Source organism: Pseudopipra pipra, chromosome 26 (assembly GCF_036250125.1).
Source record: "Pseudopipra pipra isolate bDixPip1 chromosome 26, bDixPip1.hap1, whole genome shotgun sequence".
NCBI lineage: Eukaryota > Metazoa > Chordata > Aves > Passeriformes > Pipridae > Pseudopipra > Pseudopipra pipra.
In genome coordinates this window covers 6,364,652-6,382,469 of record NC_087574.1, presented here as the reverse complement: position 1 = coordinate 6,382,469, position 17,818 = coordinate 6,364,652, and the positions used below count along the sequence as shown (strand labels likewise).

At 66.6% G+C, this 17,818-nt stretch overlaps 1 protein-coding gene across 1 annotated transcript; it reads left to right on the top strand.

The window, feature by feature from the left end:
- The first annotated feature begins 1,204 nt into the window (after positions 1 to 1,204).
- PPP1R9B (protein phosphatase 1 regulatory subunit 9B) lies at positions 1,205 to 17,772 on the top strand. The gene is made up of 20 exons (XM_064636276.1): positions 1,205 to 2,921; positions 5,391 to 5,523; positions 5,637 to 5,757; positions 6,227 to 6,331; positions 6,669 to 6,804; positions 6,910 to 7,062; positions 7,150 to 7,203; positions 7,710 to 7,939; positions 8,849 to 8,945; positions 10,130 to 10,181; positions 12,457 to 12,590; positions 13,087 to 13,138; positions 14,229 to 14,383; positions 14,699 to 14,957; positions 15,048 to 15,135; positions 15,726 to 15,800; positions 15,877 to 16,033; positions 16,639 to 16,752; positions 16,826 to 16,981; positions 17,492 to 17,772. The coding sequence occupies exons 1-20, from the start codon at positions 1,623 to 1,625 to the stop codon at positions 17,648 to 17,650; spliced, it is 3,729 nt and encodes a 1,242-aa protein (XP_064492346.1). The 5' UTR covers positions 1,205 to 1,622; the 3' UTR covers positions 17,651 to 17,772.
- The last annotated feature ends 46 nt before the right edge of the window (positions 17,773 to 17,818 follow it).

The following is a 17,818-nucleotide window of genomic DNA, read 5'->3' as shown; positions in this document are numbered from 1 at the left end:
GCAGAAGGGGAAGGGGGTGGTCATGGGGGGGATGTTGCAGCATGTCACGCCTCATCACGCCTCGTCATGCCTCGTCACGCCCCGTCACGCCATGTCACACACAAAGGGTCGGGAGATGCCTTGGGTGACAAAGGGGACACACACACATCTGCAGGGTCCTGCTGCCCCAGACTGGGGGTGCAGAGGTGCCCCCCCCCACCCTCCACCCCCTCGGGGGGCTCCTCACACAGCAAGGACCCCCAACACAGCCATAGGCTGTAGTGTCTGCCCCTTCCCTACCCACCAGTGGGAAGACAAGAACCCCCCAAACAGCCCCCCAAAATATCCCCTGGCCCCTACAGGAATGAGGGGAGCAGCACCATAGCCCCCCCTCTGGGACCCCCTGCCTCAGTTTCCCCTCTTGCCACCCCTGAGTGGAGTCAGAGGGGATGTGCAGCACCCCCAGGATGGATTTAGGGGGGCAGAGAGTAAATGGGGGACACCACGGGACACCGGGAGGGGGGGGGGTGCTTCGGGCATGGGGGTGTGGAGGTCCCAGGGAGGGGGATGAGGGGGACATGCGGATAAAGCTGAGGGGACACAGGGAGAGGAGCAGGAGGACACAGGGACAGACCCAGGAAAGGCATGGGGACAGGGTGGGGGAATGTGGATAGAAATTTGGGGGGACACGGAGATCAGATGGAGGGATGTAGGTATGAACTTGGGGGGGTTGTGGGTATAAACTTGGGGGGGATACGAGGACAGGATGGGGGGATACGGGGACAAACTCGGGGGGACATAGGGGCAATCTCGGGGGATATGGGGACAGGATGGGGGGAGATGTGGGGACAGGGCAGGAGTGGATGTAGGGGAAGACCCACGGGGTGTGAATACAGAACTGGGGGGAACAGGGACAGGACCGAGGACAAAACTGGGGAGGGGGGGACAGGAGCAGATCAGACAGACACGGTAGGGAGCAGAGATGGGGAGGTGGGAGACACACGGGGCCAGAGCTGGAGGGGGGGACACACGGGGACAGCGCTGGGGGGGACACACGGGGACAGCGCGAGGGGTGGTAACGGCGGCCGAGCCGGCGCGGGGGGGGGACCCACACTGCACAGCGCGGATGCTGGGGGGGGACGCGCCGCAGGGAGGGGACCCCCGGGCGGGTGCGGGGAGGGGACCGTAGGGGGAGAGGGGGCTTTGGGGTGGGGGCGGTGGGGGGTCCCCATGGCCGGGCTGAGGCGGCGGCGGCGCTGAGGCCGAAGCGCGGCGCCGAGGAAGAGGAAGAGCGAGAGAGCGCTGCTAAGACCCAGAGGGCTCTGCGGGCAGCGGGGCGGGCAGAGCGCGCAGGCAGCGGCGGCTCCATCACCAGCCACAGAGAAAGGGGAAGAGGAGGAGGAGAAGGGAGGAAGGAAGAAGGGCCGCGGCGGAGCAGGGCGGGCGGGGGGGCCCCGCCGAGGATGGACATGGCCTGACGGGGCCTGGCAGCCGGCCGGTGCAGGTGTGCCGGCGGCGGCCCCCCCCGGCAGCATCCTCGCCCTCCCCGATGCCGCTGTAGCCGGCGAGGGGCCGCGGCGTGAGCGGGGGGCTCGGCGGGGGCGGCGGCGGCGAGCGATGCTGCGGGGAGAAGCGGCGGAGCCATGCTGAGGACGGAGGCAGGCGGAGGGGCGGCCGCCGGGGGGGGGTCCCCCTCCTCCGGCGGGGCGGCGGGCGGCGGGGGGCTGCGGAGCGCGTCCCCGCACCGGAACGCCTACGAGGCCACCATCCAGGCCCTGGCGCCCACAAAGGAGGCCGACGGCGGCGAGGACGGCAAGAAGAGCCGGGGCAAGAAGTATGGCTCCAACGTCCACCGGATCAAGAACATGTTCCTGCAGATGGGGACGGCGCCCGGCCCCGAGGGCGCCTGCGACCTGGCCAAGGCCAAGGAGAAGCCGGTGCGCCTCTCCTTGCCCCGCGCCGGCAGCCTCAGCGAGACCATGGACCAGGGCAGCCTCCTCAAGCTGGGCACCAGCGTCTCGGAGCGGGTCAGCCGCTTTGACTCCAAGCCCGACAAGCCCTTCTCCAAGCTGCAGGAGACCCGCAAGATCTTCGAGAGGAGCCCGCAGGAGAAGGCCACCACCACCAAGCTGCTGCTCCGCAAGGAGCGCGCCGGCTTCCAGGACCGCAAGCTGGACGTGGTGGTGAGGTTCAACGGCAGCACCGAGTCCCTGGACAAGCTGGACGCCGACGCCGTGTCGCCCACGGTCAGCCAGCTCAGCGCCGTCTTCGAGAAGGCCGATCTCCGGAACAACCTGCACAAGGCGCAGGGCAGGGCGGGAGCGCCGCTCAACGCCAAGGTGGTGGGCAAGCGGCCGCGGGTCTTCGCGCCGGGCGCCGAGGCCGGGCGCCAGGGCGATGGGCACCCTGCCCCAACCCGCGCCCGGCCACCCGAGGAGGAGAAGGCGCCGAGCAAAAGCGTGAGGCCGGCGGAGAAGGAACCGGCCGCCCCACGGGTGCAGGAGGTCTGCAAGATCAAGCCGGTGGAGGTGGAGGAGAGCGGAGAGGGCGAGGATGAGGAGGAGGAGGCGGCGGCAGCGGGCGAAGCGGTGCCACCCGTGCCCCAACTGGCCAAGGGGGATGAGGGTCCAGTGGCCACCGCCCCACGGCTGGATGGGGGCACCGGGGTGGCCGCGGGCGAGGAGGGCATCAAGGGCGAGCGGGCGGAGGAGGGCGATGGCTACGAGGAGGCCAAGAAGGAGGACTTCTCTGAGGCGGACCTGGTGGACATAAGTGCCTACAGCGGGCTCGGGGAGGACTCGGGGGGCAGCGGGCTGGAGGAGGAGGAGGAGGCCGAAGGGCTGTACGAACCCGAGTCAGGCTGTGTGGAGATCCCTGGGCTGTCTGAGGAAGAGGAGCCCGTCCCCAACCGCAAGATCCAGTTCAGCACAGCGCCCATCCAGGTGAGACTGGCTGGGGGTGGGGGGCAGCTGGGGAGGAAGGGAACCTGGGGTGAGGGGTACCCTGGGGTGAGGGGTACCCAGGGTGACAGGTACCCGGGGTGAGGGGTACCCTGGGGTGAGGGGTACCCAGGGTGAAGAGTACCCAAGGTGAGGGGCACCCAGGGTGAGGGGTACCCTGGCTGTACCCAAGTGGGCCCAGGTGGGCAAGCAGCCCAAGATGAGGGGTACCCTAAGAGGAAGGGCACCCCAGGGTGAGGGGCAGCCCAGATTGGTGTATGGGACCCCCACAAAATCACCCGTTTGGAGGGGACAGAGAAATGGGGTGCAGGTCTGTGCCCCCCTGCCCTGTGCCCTCCACAGACAGGGCATCCCTTCTGGCCGTGCCCTTGCACTGGGGGAAGCTGGGCCTGGGTCTGGCTAACGAGCTGGCTAATGAAGGGCCAAGCCCGGGCATGGTGGGGACCCCCTGCCAACAAGGGGCCCCCCGGGGCTGGTGTGATGGGGTCAGGTACCCGCTGGGGTGGACTGTGCACAGCACCCAGTGCCAACCTCCCCATCGTGCCCCGGACGGGCCAAGACCTACTCCATATTTTGGGAGGGGATGCCTGAAATATCTGTGTACGAGGTGCTGGGTGCCGGGGCTGTGCCACCCTTGGTCCTGGGTGTCCCTCGGTGCCAGGACTCCTCCCAAACAGGGGGGTCCCCTAGGACAAGGTGGTGCTGGGGGGGGTTGTGCCCCCCCTCGTGTGCCCAGCCCGGTGCCCAGAGCCGTTTCGGGAAGTGGAGGAAGGGGAAGTGCCGTGGCAGCGTGGCCGGGTGGGCGGCATCGCCCGAGCACCCCCCGCTCCCTGCCGGGGATCCTGGCAGGGTTTGGGGTCCCTACCTGGGGTGCTCCCCCAGTGAAGGGGGGGCTAAAGGGGCCGTGCAGCTATTTTGGGGTGTTCTCTCCCGCACGGATCCCCCCGGCCGCGGGAGCAGCGGTTGCTTTGTGCCGGAGCTGGGTTATTTTTAGAGCCCCGGCCTATATTCTGGCTCTGAGTCAGAGCGGGTGGGTGGCCCCACCTGGGACAGGGGGACAGGGGGACAGGGAGCACCGTGGCCTGGGCAGGGGGCAGTGGTGGCCGTGTGCTGGGGTGGCTGCACGTTGTAGGGAGTCTTGATCCTGTGGGAACCAGCCAGCCCAGCCCTGGGAACGGTGCCCTGGCCATGGATGCGTTTTTGGGGTGCTCTGCTCACCCCAGCACAGCCTTTAACCTCCTGCTTTTACCTACCTCGAGGGGGGTCCCACATGTGGGGGTGGGTGGAGAGTGGGATCCAGGTCCCTGCCCAGGTACAGGGGTGATGCTGAGCCCCCCAAACCCGCTGTAGGGCTTGGAGACGTTGGGGACCCCCCCAGCCCAGCACTGGGGGCACACACCACCAGCCCCTTCCCTTGGCTTCGGCTGCTTCTCCCTTGGAATCTACTCCAGGCCCCCCCCACATCCCAAATCCCCCAGGACCTGGGGGTGGGGTGGGAGGCACAGCAGGGTGAGTGGGGACATGTGCCCACAGCCCCCCAGGGACCTCCTATGGACGGGGGGACATTGGCACATCTCCTGCCCTGCTCCTCCCTGTCACCCCTGGGTGCCACCCGTGTGGGTCCTGCCCTTCTGTGGGTGTCACTGGGCTTTGTCCCCTGACACTCATCCCTAATACCCTTTGTGTCCAGGCTTTATCACCACGGTGTTATCCCTAATCCACTCGCTCTGGCGGCATCGAGGGGCCCGGGCCCCTCCTGGGACATCTGCCAGGCCCAGCCCCTGCCAGCCCCTCCCCAGCAGCCCCAGTGGACATGGCACCCACTCCCTCCAGCTCCAGGCTGGGGACAACGTCCTGGAGGCACATCCAGCCTCGGCCAGGGAGGGTTTAGGGGTGCCCCATGGTGGGGGTCAGCGTCCCCAGGGATTTGGCACGGGAGGGTGAAGAGATGCCCCACAACAAGGATCAGTGTCCCTGAGGATTTGACACAGGAGGGTTTTGGGGTGCCTCATGAGAGGAGTCAACATCCCCAAGGATTTGAGGTGCCCCATCCTTCTATTAGTCCTTCATTTCATCCATCCATTCTTCCACCTATCCTTCCTTCCTTCCTTTTTTCTAGTCATTCTTCCATCTATCCATTCATCCATCCATCCATCCTTCATCCATCCATCCATCCACTCATCCATCTGCCATTCCATCCATCCATCCATCCGTCCATCCATCCTTCCGTGGGGTGCAGGCACCATCTCCTCTCCCAGAGCCACCTCCAAACCCTTTGTCCTTCCTCATCTCCCCCTTGCTCCACGACACCATGTGGGGAGGGGGATTCTCTGGTGTCTTACAGGCTCCCTGCCCTGCCCATGCCTGGGGCTCTCCCACGCGGGAATTCCCGTTGCCATGGGTGTCCCTGGTGTTTTCCCACCTGGCTGAGCAGCTCCCTGTTCCCACCAGGTGTTCAGCACTTACTCCAACGAGGACTACGACCGCCGCAATGAGGACGTCGACCCCATGGCCGCCTCGGCCGAGTACGAGCTGGAGAAGAGGGTGGAGAGACTCGACCTCTTCCCTGTGGAGCTGGAGAAAGGTGGGTCCTCACCCCGTCCCACACCCCAGGGCCCTTGTGGCACCTTGGAGGTGACTCCGTGGCATTGAGTGGCCGTGGCCACCCCGCCAGGACACGTCTGTCTGTCCCCACAGACTCCGAAGGGTTGGGGATCAGCATCATCGGGATGGGAGCGGGGGCCGACATGGGCCTGGAGAAATTGGGGATCTTCGTCAAGACGGTGACGGAAGGAGGGGCAGCCCACCGGGATGGCAGGTACGGGCTGGGGGACTGCCCACCTGTATGGCTGCTCCTGGCACGGGGGTGGGAGCAGGGACACGGTTCAGGTGTTCCCCGGGATCAGGGAGATGATCCAGGTGTTCCCTGGGTGGGAGCAGATGATGATCCAGGTGTTCCTTGGGGTGGGAGCAGGGAAATGGTCCAGACGTTCCTGGGGTGGGAGCAGGGACATGATCCAGATGTTCCCTGGTGTAGGAGGAGGCAGATGGTCCAGGTGCTCCCTGGGGTGGGAGCAGGGAAATGGTCCAGGCGTTCCCATGATAGGAGAAGGCAGATGATCCAGGTGTTCCCAGATAGGAGCAGATGACCCAGATGTTCCCTGGGGTGGGAGCAGATGATGACCCAGATGTTCCCTGGGGTGGGAGCAGATGATGATCCAGGTGTTCCCTGCAGTGGGGGAGGTGGGCGAGGGGTGGCCCCGTTGTGACGGTCCCCTTGTCCCCAGGATCCAGGTGAACGATCTGATTGTGGAGGTGGATGGCACCAGCCTGGTGGGGGTGACCCAGAGCTTCGCCGCCTCCGTCCTCAGGAACACCAAGGGCCGTGTCCGGTAGGACCCAGGGCTGGGGGGCGTGAGGGGCTGGGAGACCCCCAGAATCTGTGCTGAGACCCCTGTGGTCCCTGCCCCATAGCCTGTCCCCAGGCTGGGCTGTCCCCCAAAATACCACTCCCCCTCATAAATACCACTCCCTCCTCATGCCCACTGCCTGCCCTGTGCCACCCCAGCGCCCCCCAAAACGCCCCCAACTGCTCCCCAGCCCCCATGACGCCCCTAAACCCACCGCTCCCAGGAGGACTGCAGGGATGTCCCTCAGCTGTGTCCCCTGCCTGTCCCCCTGCGGCCAGGCCCCCCGTCCCTGCTGACCCCCGTGCCCGCTGCCCCCCAGGTTCCTGATCGGGCGGGAGAAGCCGGGGGAGCAGAGCGAGGTGGCGCAGCTGATCCAGCAGACGCTGGAGCAGGAGCGGTGGCAGCGGGAGATGATCGAGCAGCGCTACACCCAGTACACCGAGGACGACGAGGAGGTGAGGGGACAACGCCCACCCACCCGGGGTCCCTCCGCCCGACATGGGGCCGGTGACGCCGTTTCCCCGGGTGGGGATGCCAATGGTGCCCTGTGCCCTCCCCAGACGGGTGAATATGCGACGGACGAGGAGGAGGAGATGAGCCCCATGTTCCCCGGCGGGGAGATGGCCATCGAGGTGTTCGAGCTGGCCGAGAACGAGGACACGCTGTCCCCCGTGGAGATGGACCCCGAGAAGCTGGTGCACAAGTTCAAGGAGGTGAGAAGGGGCTGGGGGGAAGCTGGGGGAGAGGGGGCTACCCACACGTGTGTGCCCACCCCGTGCCCACACCGGCTCCTCCCGCAGCTCCAGATCAAACACGCTGTCACCGAGGCCGAGATCCAGCAGCTCAAGAGGAAGGTGAGTGGGGGTCTGGGGGTCCCGGCTGCCCAGGGGTGGGGGGACACCCTGACGTCTCCCCTGGCACCCCTGATCTCTATCTCCACCATCCTCTCTGAATTCCTCACATCCCCACCCCTGCCCTGCACATGCTGTGCCGTGTTCTGCTTGTCACCTGGCTGTGCCATGCCATGCCTGTTCCCTGTTTGTGTCTTGCTGTGCCATGCCATGCCACACCACGTGGCTGTGCCATGCCATGCCATGCCTGTTCCCTGATTTGTAATGCCATGCCACAGCATGCCGTGCCATATCCTGTTCCCTGACTGTGCCATGCCGTGCCATATCCTTATCCCTGACTCTGCCATGCCATACCATGCTGTGCCATGCTTGTTCCCCGACTCTGCCATGCCATGCTCTGCCATATCCTGCTCCCTGACTGTGCCATGCTCTGCCATATCCCTCTCCCTGACTGTGCCATGCTCTGCCATATCCCGCTCCCTGACTGTGCCATGCTGTGCCATCCCCAGCTACAGTGCCTGGAGCAGGAGAAGGCACGCTGGCGGGCTGAGAAGGCCCAGCTGGAGCAGAGCGTGGAGGAGAACAAGGAGCGGATGGAGAAGCTGGAAGGGTACTGGATGGAGGCCCAGAACCTGTGCCAGGCTGTGGACGAGCACCTCAAGGAGACCCAGGCCCAGTACCAGACCCTGGAGCGCAAGTACAGCAAGGCCAAGCGGCTCATCAAGGAGTACCAGCAGAAGTGAGGGCAGCGCCCACCCCCTGCCCGTCCTGCCCTGGGCACCCTGTGTCCACCCGGGCATGGACCCGTCCCCTGGGAACTGACCCCTCCTCGGGCACCCCTGGTCCCTGGGAACACTGGGGTGGGCCAGGCCCTCCCTGGGCATCCCTGATCTCTGGGCACAGACTGTGCCATTGGGGTGAGCTGCTCCCTGGCCATGGATCCATCCCCCAGGAACCAGATCCTTCCCTGGCACCCCTTGTCCCTGGGCACAGCCACATAACGTGGGCACAGATCATGCCCTTGGTGTGGACCCTCTTGTGGGGCTCTGACCCCTTCATGGGCACCCTTTGTCCCTGGGCACTTAACATCTCTTGGGCAGAAATACATCCCTTGGGGCACCAGATCCTTCCTGGGCACCCCCTGTCCCTGGGCAGGGACATTCCACCGGGCAGGGACTCCTCCCTGGGGAAACAGCTCCATCCTGATCATGGATCATGCCCTGGGAAGGAACCTTCCTCTTGATAGAGACCCATCCCTGGGGCACCAAATCCTTCCTGGGCACCCTTTGTTCTCTTGGCATGGACCCTGTGCAGGGACCTTCCCTGTGACATAAATCCATCAAGGCCAGGTTGGACAGGGCTTGGAGTAACCTGGTCTAGTGGAAGGTGTCCCTGCCATGGCAGGGAGTGGGATAAGATCATCTTTAAGATCCCTTCCAGCCCCAACTATTCCATGACTTGATGATTCCATGATCCCTGGGGCTCGTGTGCATCCCTCATTCCCTGGGCACGGCCCATCCCCTGGAAGACCCCTGGGCACCATCATCCCACTGGGCTGGGTGTCCCAGGATGCCCCTGCCCTGGTCCCCCTCCCTGGGGTACCCCCAGTGCCGGGGGGAGCCGTGCACCCACGCACCGATTCCCGCAGGGAGATCGAGTTCCTGAAGAAGGAGACGGCGCAGCGGCGGGTGCTGGAGGAGTCGGAGCTGGCACACAAAGAGGAGATGGAGAAGCTGCAGGAGAAGGTGGGCACCGGGCGCCGGGACCAGGGGTGTCCCTGAGCCCCCAGCCCCGCCCGGCCACGGCCGCACCGCTCCCGGGGCTCCGTCGCCGATGGATCGCGGGGATCTGCTGGGCCGCCGGATCCCGCGCCGGGGGCTGCGGAGCCGTGTGGGGCACCGGCCCCCTCCGGACTGAGCTGCGGCCGCTGGATCCCACCCCGGGTCACGGTGGATCTGCCTGGGGCTCCCGGCGGGATTGTGCTCCCACCACCGGATCACAGCGGATCTGCTCGGGCGCTGGGCACCGCCCGGGCTCCTCCCGGCACCGGATCCCACCCTGGATTGCAGGGGATCTGCCTGCGGATCCTGCTCCGGGGTCTGACAGCCCACAGAGATCACCTCGGGCACCAGATCCCAGGCTGCTTGTGCGGGATCCCACGAGGGATCCCCAGAGGTCATCCCACACGATCCTGTTGGGAGCCGGATCCCATGCTGGTCATGCTGGATCCCCCAACAGACCCCACTGGATTCCATGCCAGCCACACTGGATCCCCCCCAGCCGTGGGGTCAGAGCCGTGCAGGGCCACAGCGGATCCCACATGGGCTCACCGGATCCCAAAGGATCCCAAGGGTCTGCCATGGGTCACAGTGGGGGGGGGCATCCCCTGCCCGGCTGGGGGGCACCAGGGCACAGCAGGGAGGTCCCTGGCACCCAGCAGAGCCCCTCCATGCACCCGCCTCCATCACCCCAAAATATCCCCTGACATCCCACAGAGACTCACCCACTGCCTGCCTGCAGCCCCCTCCCCATCCCTGTGCCCCCAGTCTGCCCCCCTATTCCTGCCCCCCCTCCACCTGTCTCTGTGCCCCTGTCCCTGTGTCCCCAACCTGCCCCCCACCTCTGTGCCCCCATCCCTGTCCCATCCACCCCTCCAGTCTCCTGCCCCTCTGTGCCATCTCCCTGCCCTCCCCGTCGTCCTTCCCACCCCTCCATGTTTCCCCCCGCCCCAGCACCCCCATGTCCTGCCCCCTTTGTCCTTCCCCCAGTCCCATCCATCCCTCCCTGTCCTGTCCCCCCATCTCCGTGTCCCCATCCCTGTATCCTCATGCTGTGCCCCCATCCCACGGTCACAGCCGTGTCCCCCCACCCCCGTGTGTGCCCCCTCCCGGCCCCCCCGCTGAGACCTGTCCCCTTTGCTGTTTTTCAGATCTCCGAACTGGAGGCCAAGCTGCAGACTTTGAAAAATTCCAACCCGACTTAAACCACCCTCAAACCGCAGCGATTTCGGGGTGGGGGGGGTCCCCCATTTCTTCTCCCCAAACCACCCCCCAGCCCTGCCCCCCGCCCCTTCCCTGCCTCTTCCCCACCGGGGAGGAGATGAGACCCCCGCCAAGGCCTCCTGGTGCCCCCCACTCCCCCCTGGGGGCACAGACAGTGTGTGTGGGGGTGTCTGACAGAGGGGGGTTTCGGGGGGGGACACACCCCGCGTTCGTGTCTGTGTCCAGTGTGAGTCTCGTGGTGACGTGATGGACCGATGGGGGGGCACAGCTCCCCCCGGGCCTCCCCCCTCCCCTCGACGTGACCCCCCCACCCCCGGACACAGAGCTGGCACCCTGGTTGGACACTGTGGGGGCGGGGACCGGACAATGACACCCCCCCACCCCCCAAATTGTGAGCCATATTGGGGGGGTACGCTGGAAACCCCCCCAATCCCCAGCTCCTTCTCTTGGGACTCACCTGGAGCACGGGCCAGGGGGGGCCGGTTGCCTTGGCCCTCCCCACCCCACCAACGGACTCACCCCCAGCCCCACAACGAGGTGCCCCCCTCGGGGTTGGTGCCCGGGACCATTGCCATGGAGGGGGGACCCCAAGTGCCCCCCTCTCGCTCCCCTTCAGTGCCACCATCGCCAGGCAGGAGGGACAGGCCCCCCAGCCTTTGCCAACCCCTGCAGCAGGATGGGGGGGCACCAGCCCCACTGCCCCCCCCCGGCAATGGGGGGCTGCCCAGCACCCCACTGTGGGGGCCCCCAGTGCCCCCCAGCACCCTCTGTTACCCTCCCTGAGCCCGGGGCTTTCGCCTTCCCTGGGCGGGGGGGGGACACACGGGGGTCCCCCTCCAAGGTGGGGGCGATGCCCTCACCCCCCAACTGTAAATAACCCCCCCCCAAATCACAGTATTTCTCTGGGGCTGGGACACCCCCCACTACTGGCCACCCCCAGCCGGGTCGGGGGGTCCCACCCCCTCGGCCCGGGGGAACCCCATTATTTTTCATTTCTATTTTGCCCCCCTCGCCCCCTGCCCCGAAGTACCGAGTCTCCGACAGTAACTGGATGTGGGGGCAACTGGGAGCCAGAGCTGGTTATACTGGGAGTGGGAGGCGGGAGGGGTCACGCGGGGGGGGGGGGGGAAGGGGGGTCCGACTGGATTGGAGCCACTTGGGGAGGGGGGAGGATATTTAAGGGGGGGTCGGGGAGCGCGAGCCCCGGGGGGGGCCGGGGTTATTTAATCTCACACGTGTACCTGTGGGTGTATATACTATATATAATGTACCTATGTATGTACTGGTCCTCGTTTTGTAACGCAGCGTCCGCGGCCCCCCCACCCCATAAACGCGGCCTCGGCTTCCCCCCGCCTCCTTCTGCCCGCGGATGGGTCGGGGGGCGATGGGCGAGACTGGGAAGGATGGGGGGAGTAGGGAAGACTGGGAGTGATTGGGGGTCATGGGGAGGAGTGGGAAGGTGGGGGACCGAGGAGGATGGAGGGCACTGGGAGGAGTGGGAGGGTTTGGGGGGGAACTGGGGGAAGTGAGAAGAATTGGGGGAACTGGGGGGAGTGGGCACGATGTGGGCACTGAGAGGAAGGGATTGGGGGGAAGTGGAGGGGAGTGGGCAGGGTTGGAAGGCACTGGGAGGAGCAGGAAAGACTGTAGGGCACTGGGAGGAATGGGGAGAATTGGGGGGCACTGGGAGGAGTGAGTAGCATGTGGAGGACATTGCGAGGGGTGGGGGGCACTTCGGGGCGCTGTGGAGGATGGCAGACACTGGGCACCGTGGGGGTCACCGGTGTCCGTGCCCGGTGTCCCCGTGCCCGGTCGCTGTCCGTTCAGCACCGCCGTGTGTGCGCGTCTGTCCGTCCGTGCCCGGTGTCCCCGTGTCCCCTCCCCCGGTGCCCCCCTCGTCGCTGTCCCTTCAGCACTGTCCCCGTCTGTCCCTCCCATGCCCCCTGCCCGCCCCCAGAGCCCCCCGTCCTTGTCCGTTCAGCAGCCCCGTGTATCCCCCCCACGCCCCCCTCCCGGTGCCCCCCCCGGTCTGTCCGTTCATCACCGGCCCCGCTTCGGGCGGGGCTGACCCCGCCCCCCCGCCCCCGCCCCCGCCGTTTCCGGGTTCCTGTGCCCCCCCCGCGGCCCCCGGCCCGGCGGGGCGGCCCAGCCCGGCTCGGTAGCGCCCTCCGCTCCCACCGGCCCTGCCACGGCCCCGGCCCAGCCCGCGGGAGGCGACCGGGGGCGACCAGGATGCCCCAGAAGCGCCGGTGAGTCGGGGGCGGGGGGGGACAGGGCGTCACCCCCGGACAGCGGCCCCGGCATGGCCCCATCCCCCGGTACAGCATCCCCGGTACAGCATCCCCAGGACAGCCCCACCCCCGGGACAGCATGCCTTGTACAGCCTCGGTACAGCATCTCCGGTAGAGCCCTCCCCCGGGACAGCCCCATCCCCCGGTTCAGTATTCCTGGTACAGCCTCATCCCCCGGGCAGCACCCCCAGTACAAACCCGGTAGAGCCCCTCACCCCAGGGACAGCCCCACCCCTGATACAGCGTCCCTGGTACAGCCCCCGGTACGGCCCCAGCCCCCGGTACAGCCCCGGTACAGCTCCAAACACCGCTACATCATCCCCGGTCCTGTCCCCTCCCGGTACCGCCCCCCCTCAGCCCCCACCGGTGCTGGACCCGTTCCCCGGGGGGAGGGAGGGGCTGTGGGGGAGCCAGGAACGGATCTGCCCCCCGTTACCCCGCCTGTCCCCCGCCCCGATGCTGCCAAGGCATTAGGAGTCCCCGCCCCCACCTCGAGACCCCCGGGACACGGGGATCACTGGGAGGGCAGGGGGGGCACTGGCATCACTGGGAGAGGGTCTGGTTCCTCTCCTGACTGTCCCCTCTGTCCCCAGCTTTGCCCCACCATGTCGGTCTCCAAGCTGCAGGACACGGACGAGGTTTTTGGTGAGTCCCAGTGGGCACATGGGGTGCAGACGCCCAAATGGGGTGCAGAGCACCCTGGGGGGTGCAGAGCTGCCTGTGGGTCCCCACCCACCCTCAGTGTCCTCCTATCTTAGGGGGGGACAAACTGGGCTTGGGGACACAGGGATGTGTATGGGCAGGGGGACACGGGGACACATTCAGGGGACAGGGGCATGCAGAGAGTGTCAGGGACATGGGGACACATTCAGGACACACAGGTGTGGGCATAGGGGTGTGCACAGGGTGACAGGAATGTGGGGACATGGGGAGAGGCACAGGGAGGTGCACAGGGTGGCAGGGACATGGGGTCATGGTCCAGAGCCACCCCTTACGCTGGGTTGAGATACAGGGGTCACAGCAGGGCAGGGACATGAGTGGGATCCCAGTTGGACCATGGACAAAGCGTGGCCCCCCTGGGTGACAGGGACATTCTGTCCTTGGGGTCACCCCACTGCTTCTCTCCCCGTGCCGGGGCATCTCTTTGAACACTTCTCTCTGTCCCCCTGTTCCCTGTCCTGCCCCACTGGGGTGCCCCATCCATGTCCCCAATGCTCCCCTCTCCCTGTGCCCCCTCCAATCTCCCTGGGACCCCCCTCCTGCCCTTTGACTCTCCTGCCCTGTCCCCAATGTCCCTCTGTCCCCTCTCCACCGGGCTGGCCTTCTCCTGACCTTCTGTCCACCTCCCTCCAACGCTCCCCCGTCCCTTTCTCCCTGCCCCTTCTTGGCCATCCATCCCTCCACCTCCCATCAATCCCTCACTCCCTCCTTTTCTCCCATCTGCTTGGCCCCACCCATCCACCTGTCCACCATTTCCTTTTCCTTATCCATCCGTCCGTCCATCCATCCATCTTCCTTCTCCCTACCTGTTCCTCTATTCCCCCCTCCATCCCTCCCCATCTTCCTTCTCCATCCATCCATCCATCCATCCCTTCTCCCTACTTGTCCATCCCTCCGTCTACCCCATCGTCCTTCTCTCTCCTCGTCCATCCCATCCCACCCCACCGCACCGCACCCCGTGTCCGTCTGTCCGTCTCTCTCTCTCTCTCTGCCCCGGTCTCTCTTTCACCCCCAGATTTTACCGCTGTGGTTCCAGAGACGCCGCGCCTGGACAGCAGCCTGCACAAAGCCCGGGCCCGCCTGCTGGCCAAGGGCCGCCGCCACCGGCCCTCCCGCTCCCGCCTGCGCGACAGCGCCAGCTCCACCGAGGGCGACGAGGGGGACACCGCGGTGAGACCGGGGCGGCAGCGGCGGGGGCACCGCGGACACCGGGGATGGTGTCGGGGGACGTCGGGGCTGCAGGGCTGGGGGCTCTGTGGACCCCAGGGATTAGAGGGGGGAATCCATGGCTGGGGGGCACCGCAGACCCCGGGGACTAGAGGGGAATGGCTGCAGGGGAGGGCTGCAGGGCTGGGGGCACCATCTACCCCAGGGATTAGAGGGGGGAATCCATGGCTGGGGTTAGGGCAGGGATGGGGGTCTAGGGGACAAACCCGGGGAAGTGCAGGGGTTTGACTCCCCCTCCCCTTGCCGTGTGCCCCCCAGGGCACCGAGGGCGATGGCAGCCCCCCAACCCCCTCGCCCTTCTCCCGTGCTGGCGACTTCTCCTTCGACGGGGGGGCGGGGCGGGCGGCGCTGGGGGACCCCCCGGCCCCCACGACCCCCCTCAGCCGCTACCGGCCCCTCACCAACACCTCGTCCCAGGAGGGGCTGTCAGGCCCCACCGTGCCCAAATCCTGCCCCAGCTCCGACAGCTCCCCCGGCTTCGCCCGCCGCGATGCCCGGCCCCGGCAGCACAGCGAAGGTGAGACCCCCCCCGGGGCGCACGGGGACCCCTGGGACACCCCCCGGCACTGTGGGGGCGGTGGGGGACACCCCGGTCCTTCTCCTGCAGATGACAGCAGGGACATGAGCCCCCCCGAGCCCGCCAGTCCCACCGTGGGGCTGGACAAGAAAACACGGAGGAAGTTCTTGGATTTGGGGTGAGACCCGGCCCTGGGGGGAGCGGGGGGATACACGGAGGAGGGGTGGAGTGGGACTGGGGGGATGGAGTGGGCCACAAAAGGAGGAAGGAGGGGATGGAGAGGAGATGGAGGAAGGGATGCAGGAAGGGATAGGGAGGGATGGAAAGGGGATGGAGGTGGACAGAGGGATGCAGGACAGGATGGAGAGATGGAGGAAGAGATGCAGGATGGGATAGGGAGGGATAGAGAGGGAATGGAGGGATAGAGAAGGATGCAGAGGGGATGGAGGGGGACAGAGGGGTGCAGGGAGGGATACAGGAAGGGATGGAGGGTGGATGCAGGGAGGGATGAGGGGAAGGATGGGGGATGGAGGGATGCAGGGATGGAGGGAGGATGGATGCAGAGATCGAGAGGTGCAACAGAAAGAAAGATGGAGACACAGCTGGAGAGATGCCTGGAGGGAGGAAAAGATGGTGGGATGCACGAGTGGAGGATCCTCTGGAGGAAACGGAGGGGTCTCTGAGGATGGATGGATGGGTGGGTGGAAGGATGGGTCCTGGGGCCCATGGGGGGAGCACAGCCCTCAGGACTGCCCCCCTCTCCCCCAGGGTGACCCTGCGCCGGGCGTCCTCCGGCAAGAGCCGCAAAGAGAAGAGCAGCAACCGCCTGTCCACGGGCAGCAGGTGAGGGACCCCCTCAGCCGGGGCAGGGGGGGCTGCCTGGGCACGGCCCCCACCCCTGACACGGCTCTGTGCCCAGGGAGGCGGCGGAGGGTCCCGGCCGCCCCTCGGGCTCCCCCTTCCTGCCCTTCTCGTGGTTCTCGGACAGCGCCAGGGGCTCGGGCTCCCCCGGCTCCGCGTCCCCCTGCGGCTCCCCTCGGCACGAGGGGCTCAGCCCCCCCAAATCCGCCTCCCAGGTCAGTGCCCGGCCAGGGGAGGGGGAGCCTGGCACTGTGGGGATAAGGGAGGGGGCGGGGGCCCTATAGGGACGTCGATGCTCCCATGCATTCGGTGGCTATAGGAGAGGAGGTGACACCAGCTGTAGGGACAGACGACAAAGCCCCATAGGGTCAGGGTGGCTTTGGGGGGTGTCAAAGCCCTAAAGAGTCAAGACAAGTATTGGGGGCAGCAGGTCCAAAGCCCCATAGGATCAAGATGGATATGGGGGGGCTGTATCAAAGCCCTAGAGAGTCAAAGCAGGTACTGGGGGTGGGGGCAAAGCCCTATAGGATCAAGATGGCTGGGGTGGGGGGGTATCAAAGCCCTATAAAGTCATGACAGGTATTAGGAAGGGGTCCAAAGCCCTATAGGGTCAAAATGGCTTGGGAGAGGGAGGTGTCAAGACCCTAGAGTCAAGACAGGTATTGGGGTGGGGGTCCAAAGCCCCACAAGGTCAAGATAGATACGGGGGGGCTGTGGGATGAAAGCCCAGGGGGGTTTGGAAGCCCTATGGGTGTGGGAGGGTGCTGTAGAGGGGTCCGGGGGGGGCAGCCCTGCCCTCACCCCCCTCATGCTGCCCCAGGACTCGACGCTGAGCGAGGACTCCCCCCCGCCCAGCGCCAGCCCCCGCCTGCCCGGGCCCCCCCGCGCCAAGTGCTCGTACCCCTACCACACCCTGTCCCAGTCCTCGGACGAGGTGAGCCGGGGCGAGGTTGGGGTGCTCCCCCCCCCATACCCCACGGGGACCCCCCACTAACGCCCTGTGGCAGTTCCTGGAGGAGCCCCCCGGCGCGGCCGCGGGCTGGACGTGCCAGCAGGTGGGGCAGTGGCTGGAGAGCCTGAGCCTGGGGCAGTACGTGCAGGACTTCTCTGCCCACGGCGTGGACGGGCCCCGGCTCCTGCACCTCGACGGGGCCAAGCTCAAGGTATGGGGCTGGGGGGCTCTGATGAGGGGCACGGGGGGGGGGTTCTGGGTGCTGCAACGGGCTCTGGGGTGGGGCAAGAGGTTCTGGGTACCCCAACAGAGCAGGAGGTCTTAGAGGGTTCTGGGTACCCCAGTGGAGTGTTCCATGGAGCAGAAGGTCCAGGCAGGTTGTAGTTACCCCATTAAGATGCTCCACAGGGCAGGAAGGTCTGGGATGGTTCTGGGCAGCCCAACGGGGTGTTCCATGGAGCAGGTCTGGGACGGTTCCAGGTACCCCAGAGGGCTCATCAAGGGGTACCTAAACCCCCTTGCCCAAAGCAGTGGCTCCACATGGCAGGAAGTTCCAGGCATCCCAAGGGACGAGTCCAGGAGGCGGATGGGAAGTTCTGGGGACTCCAAGGCGCTGCTGCACGGGGGGTGTGGGTACCGAGGATCTGAGGGGGGGTCCACGTACCCCAGAGGGCTTGGGGGGCAGCGTGGCCCCCCTGCCAGCCCCCCGCTGTGCCCACAGGCACTGGGGGTGGGCAGCTCCCAGGACAGGGCGGTGCTGAAGAGGAAGCTGAAGGAGCTGAGCCTGGCGGCCGAGAGGGAGCGCAAGGCCCAGGAGAAGGCGGAGAAGCAGCGGGAGAAGCAGAAGAAGAAGGACCTCCAGGAGCAGCGGCGGAGTTAAGGGGGGGCCTGGGAGTGCCCCTGCACCCCCTCCCCACCCACAGCCCCCCGGGACGCCCCGGGGGACCCCCGGTGTGGGACACACTGGCGTGGCCGAGGGACGGTGCCAGGCTGAGACGAGCACGGAGCACCACGTGCCCCCTCCTCCAGCCCCCTCCCCGCCTGCACC

Bases quoted from the DNA above. Each gene is read 5' to 3' on its own strand.
- PPP1R9B (XM_064636276.1), top strand. From the start codon at position 1,623: ATGCTGAGGACGGAGGCAGGCGGAGGGGCGGCCGCCGGGGGGGGGTCC. The intron at 6,805-6,909 runs GTGAGGGGACAA...TGCCCTCCCCAG, and splicing joins ACACCGAGGACGACGAGGAG to ACGGGTGAATATGCGACGGA. The intron at 7,940-8,848 runs GTGAGGGCAGCG...CGATTCCCGCAG, and splicing joins ATCAAGGAGTACCAGCAGAA to GGAGATCGAGTTCCTGAAGA.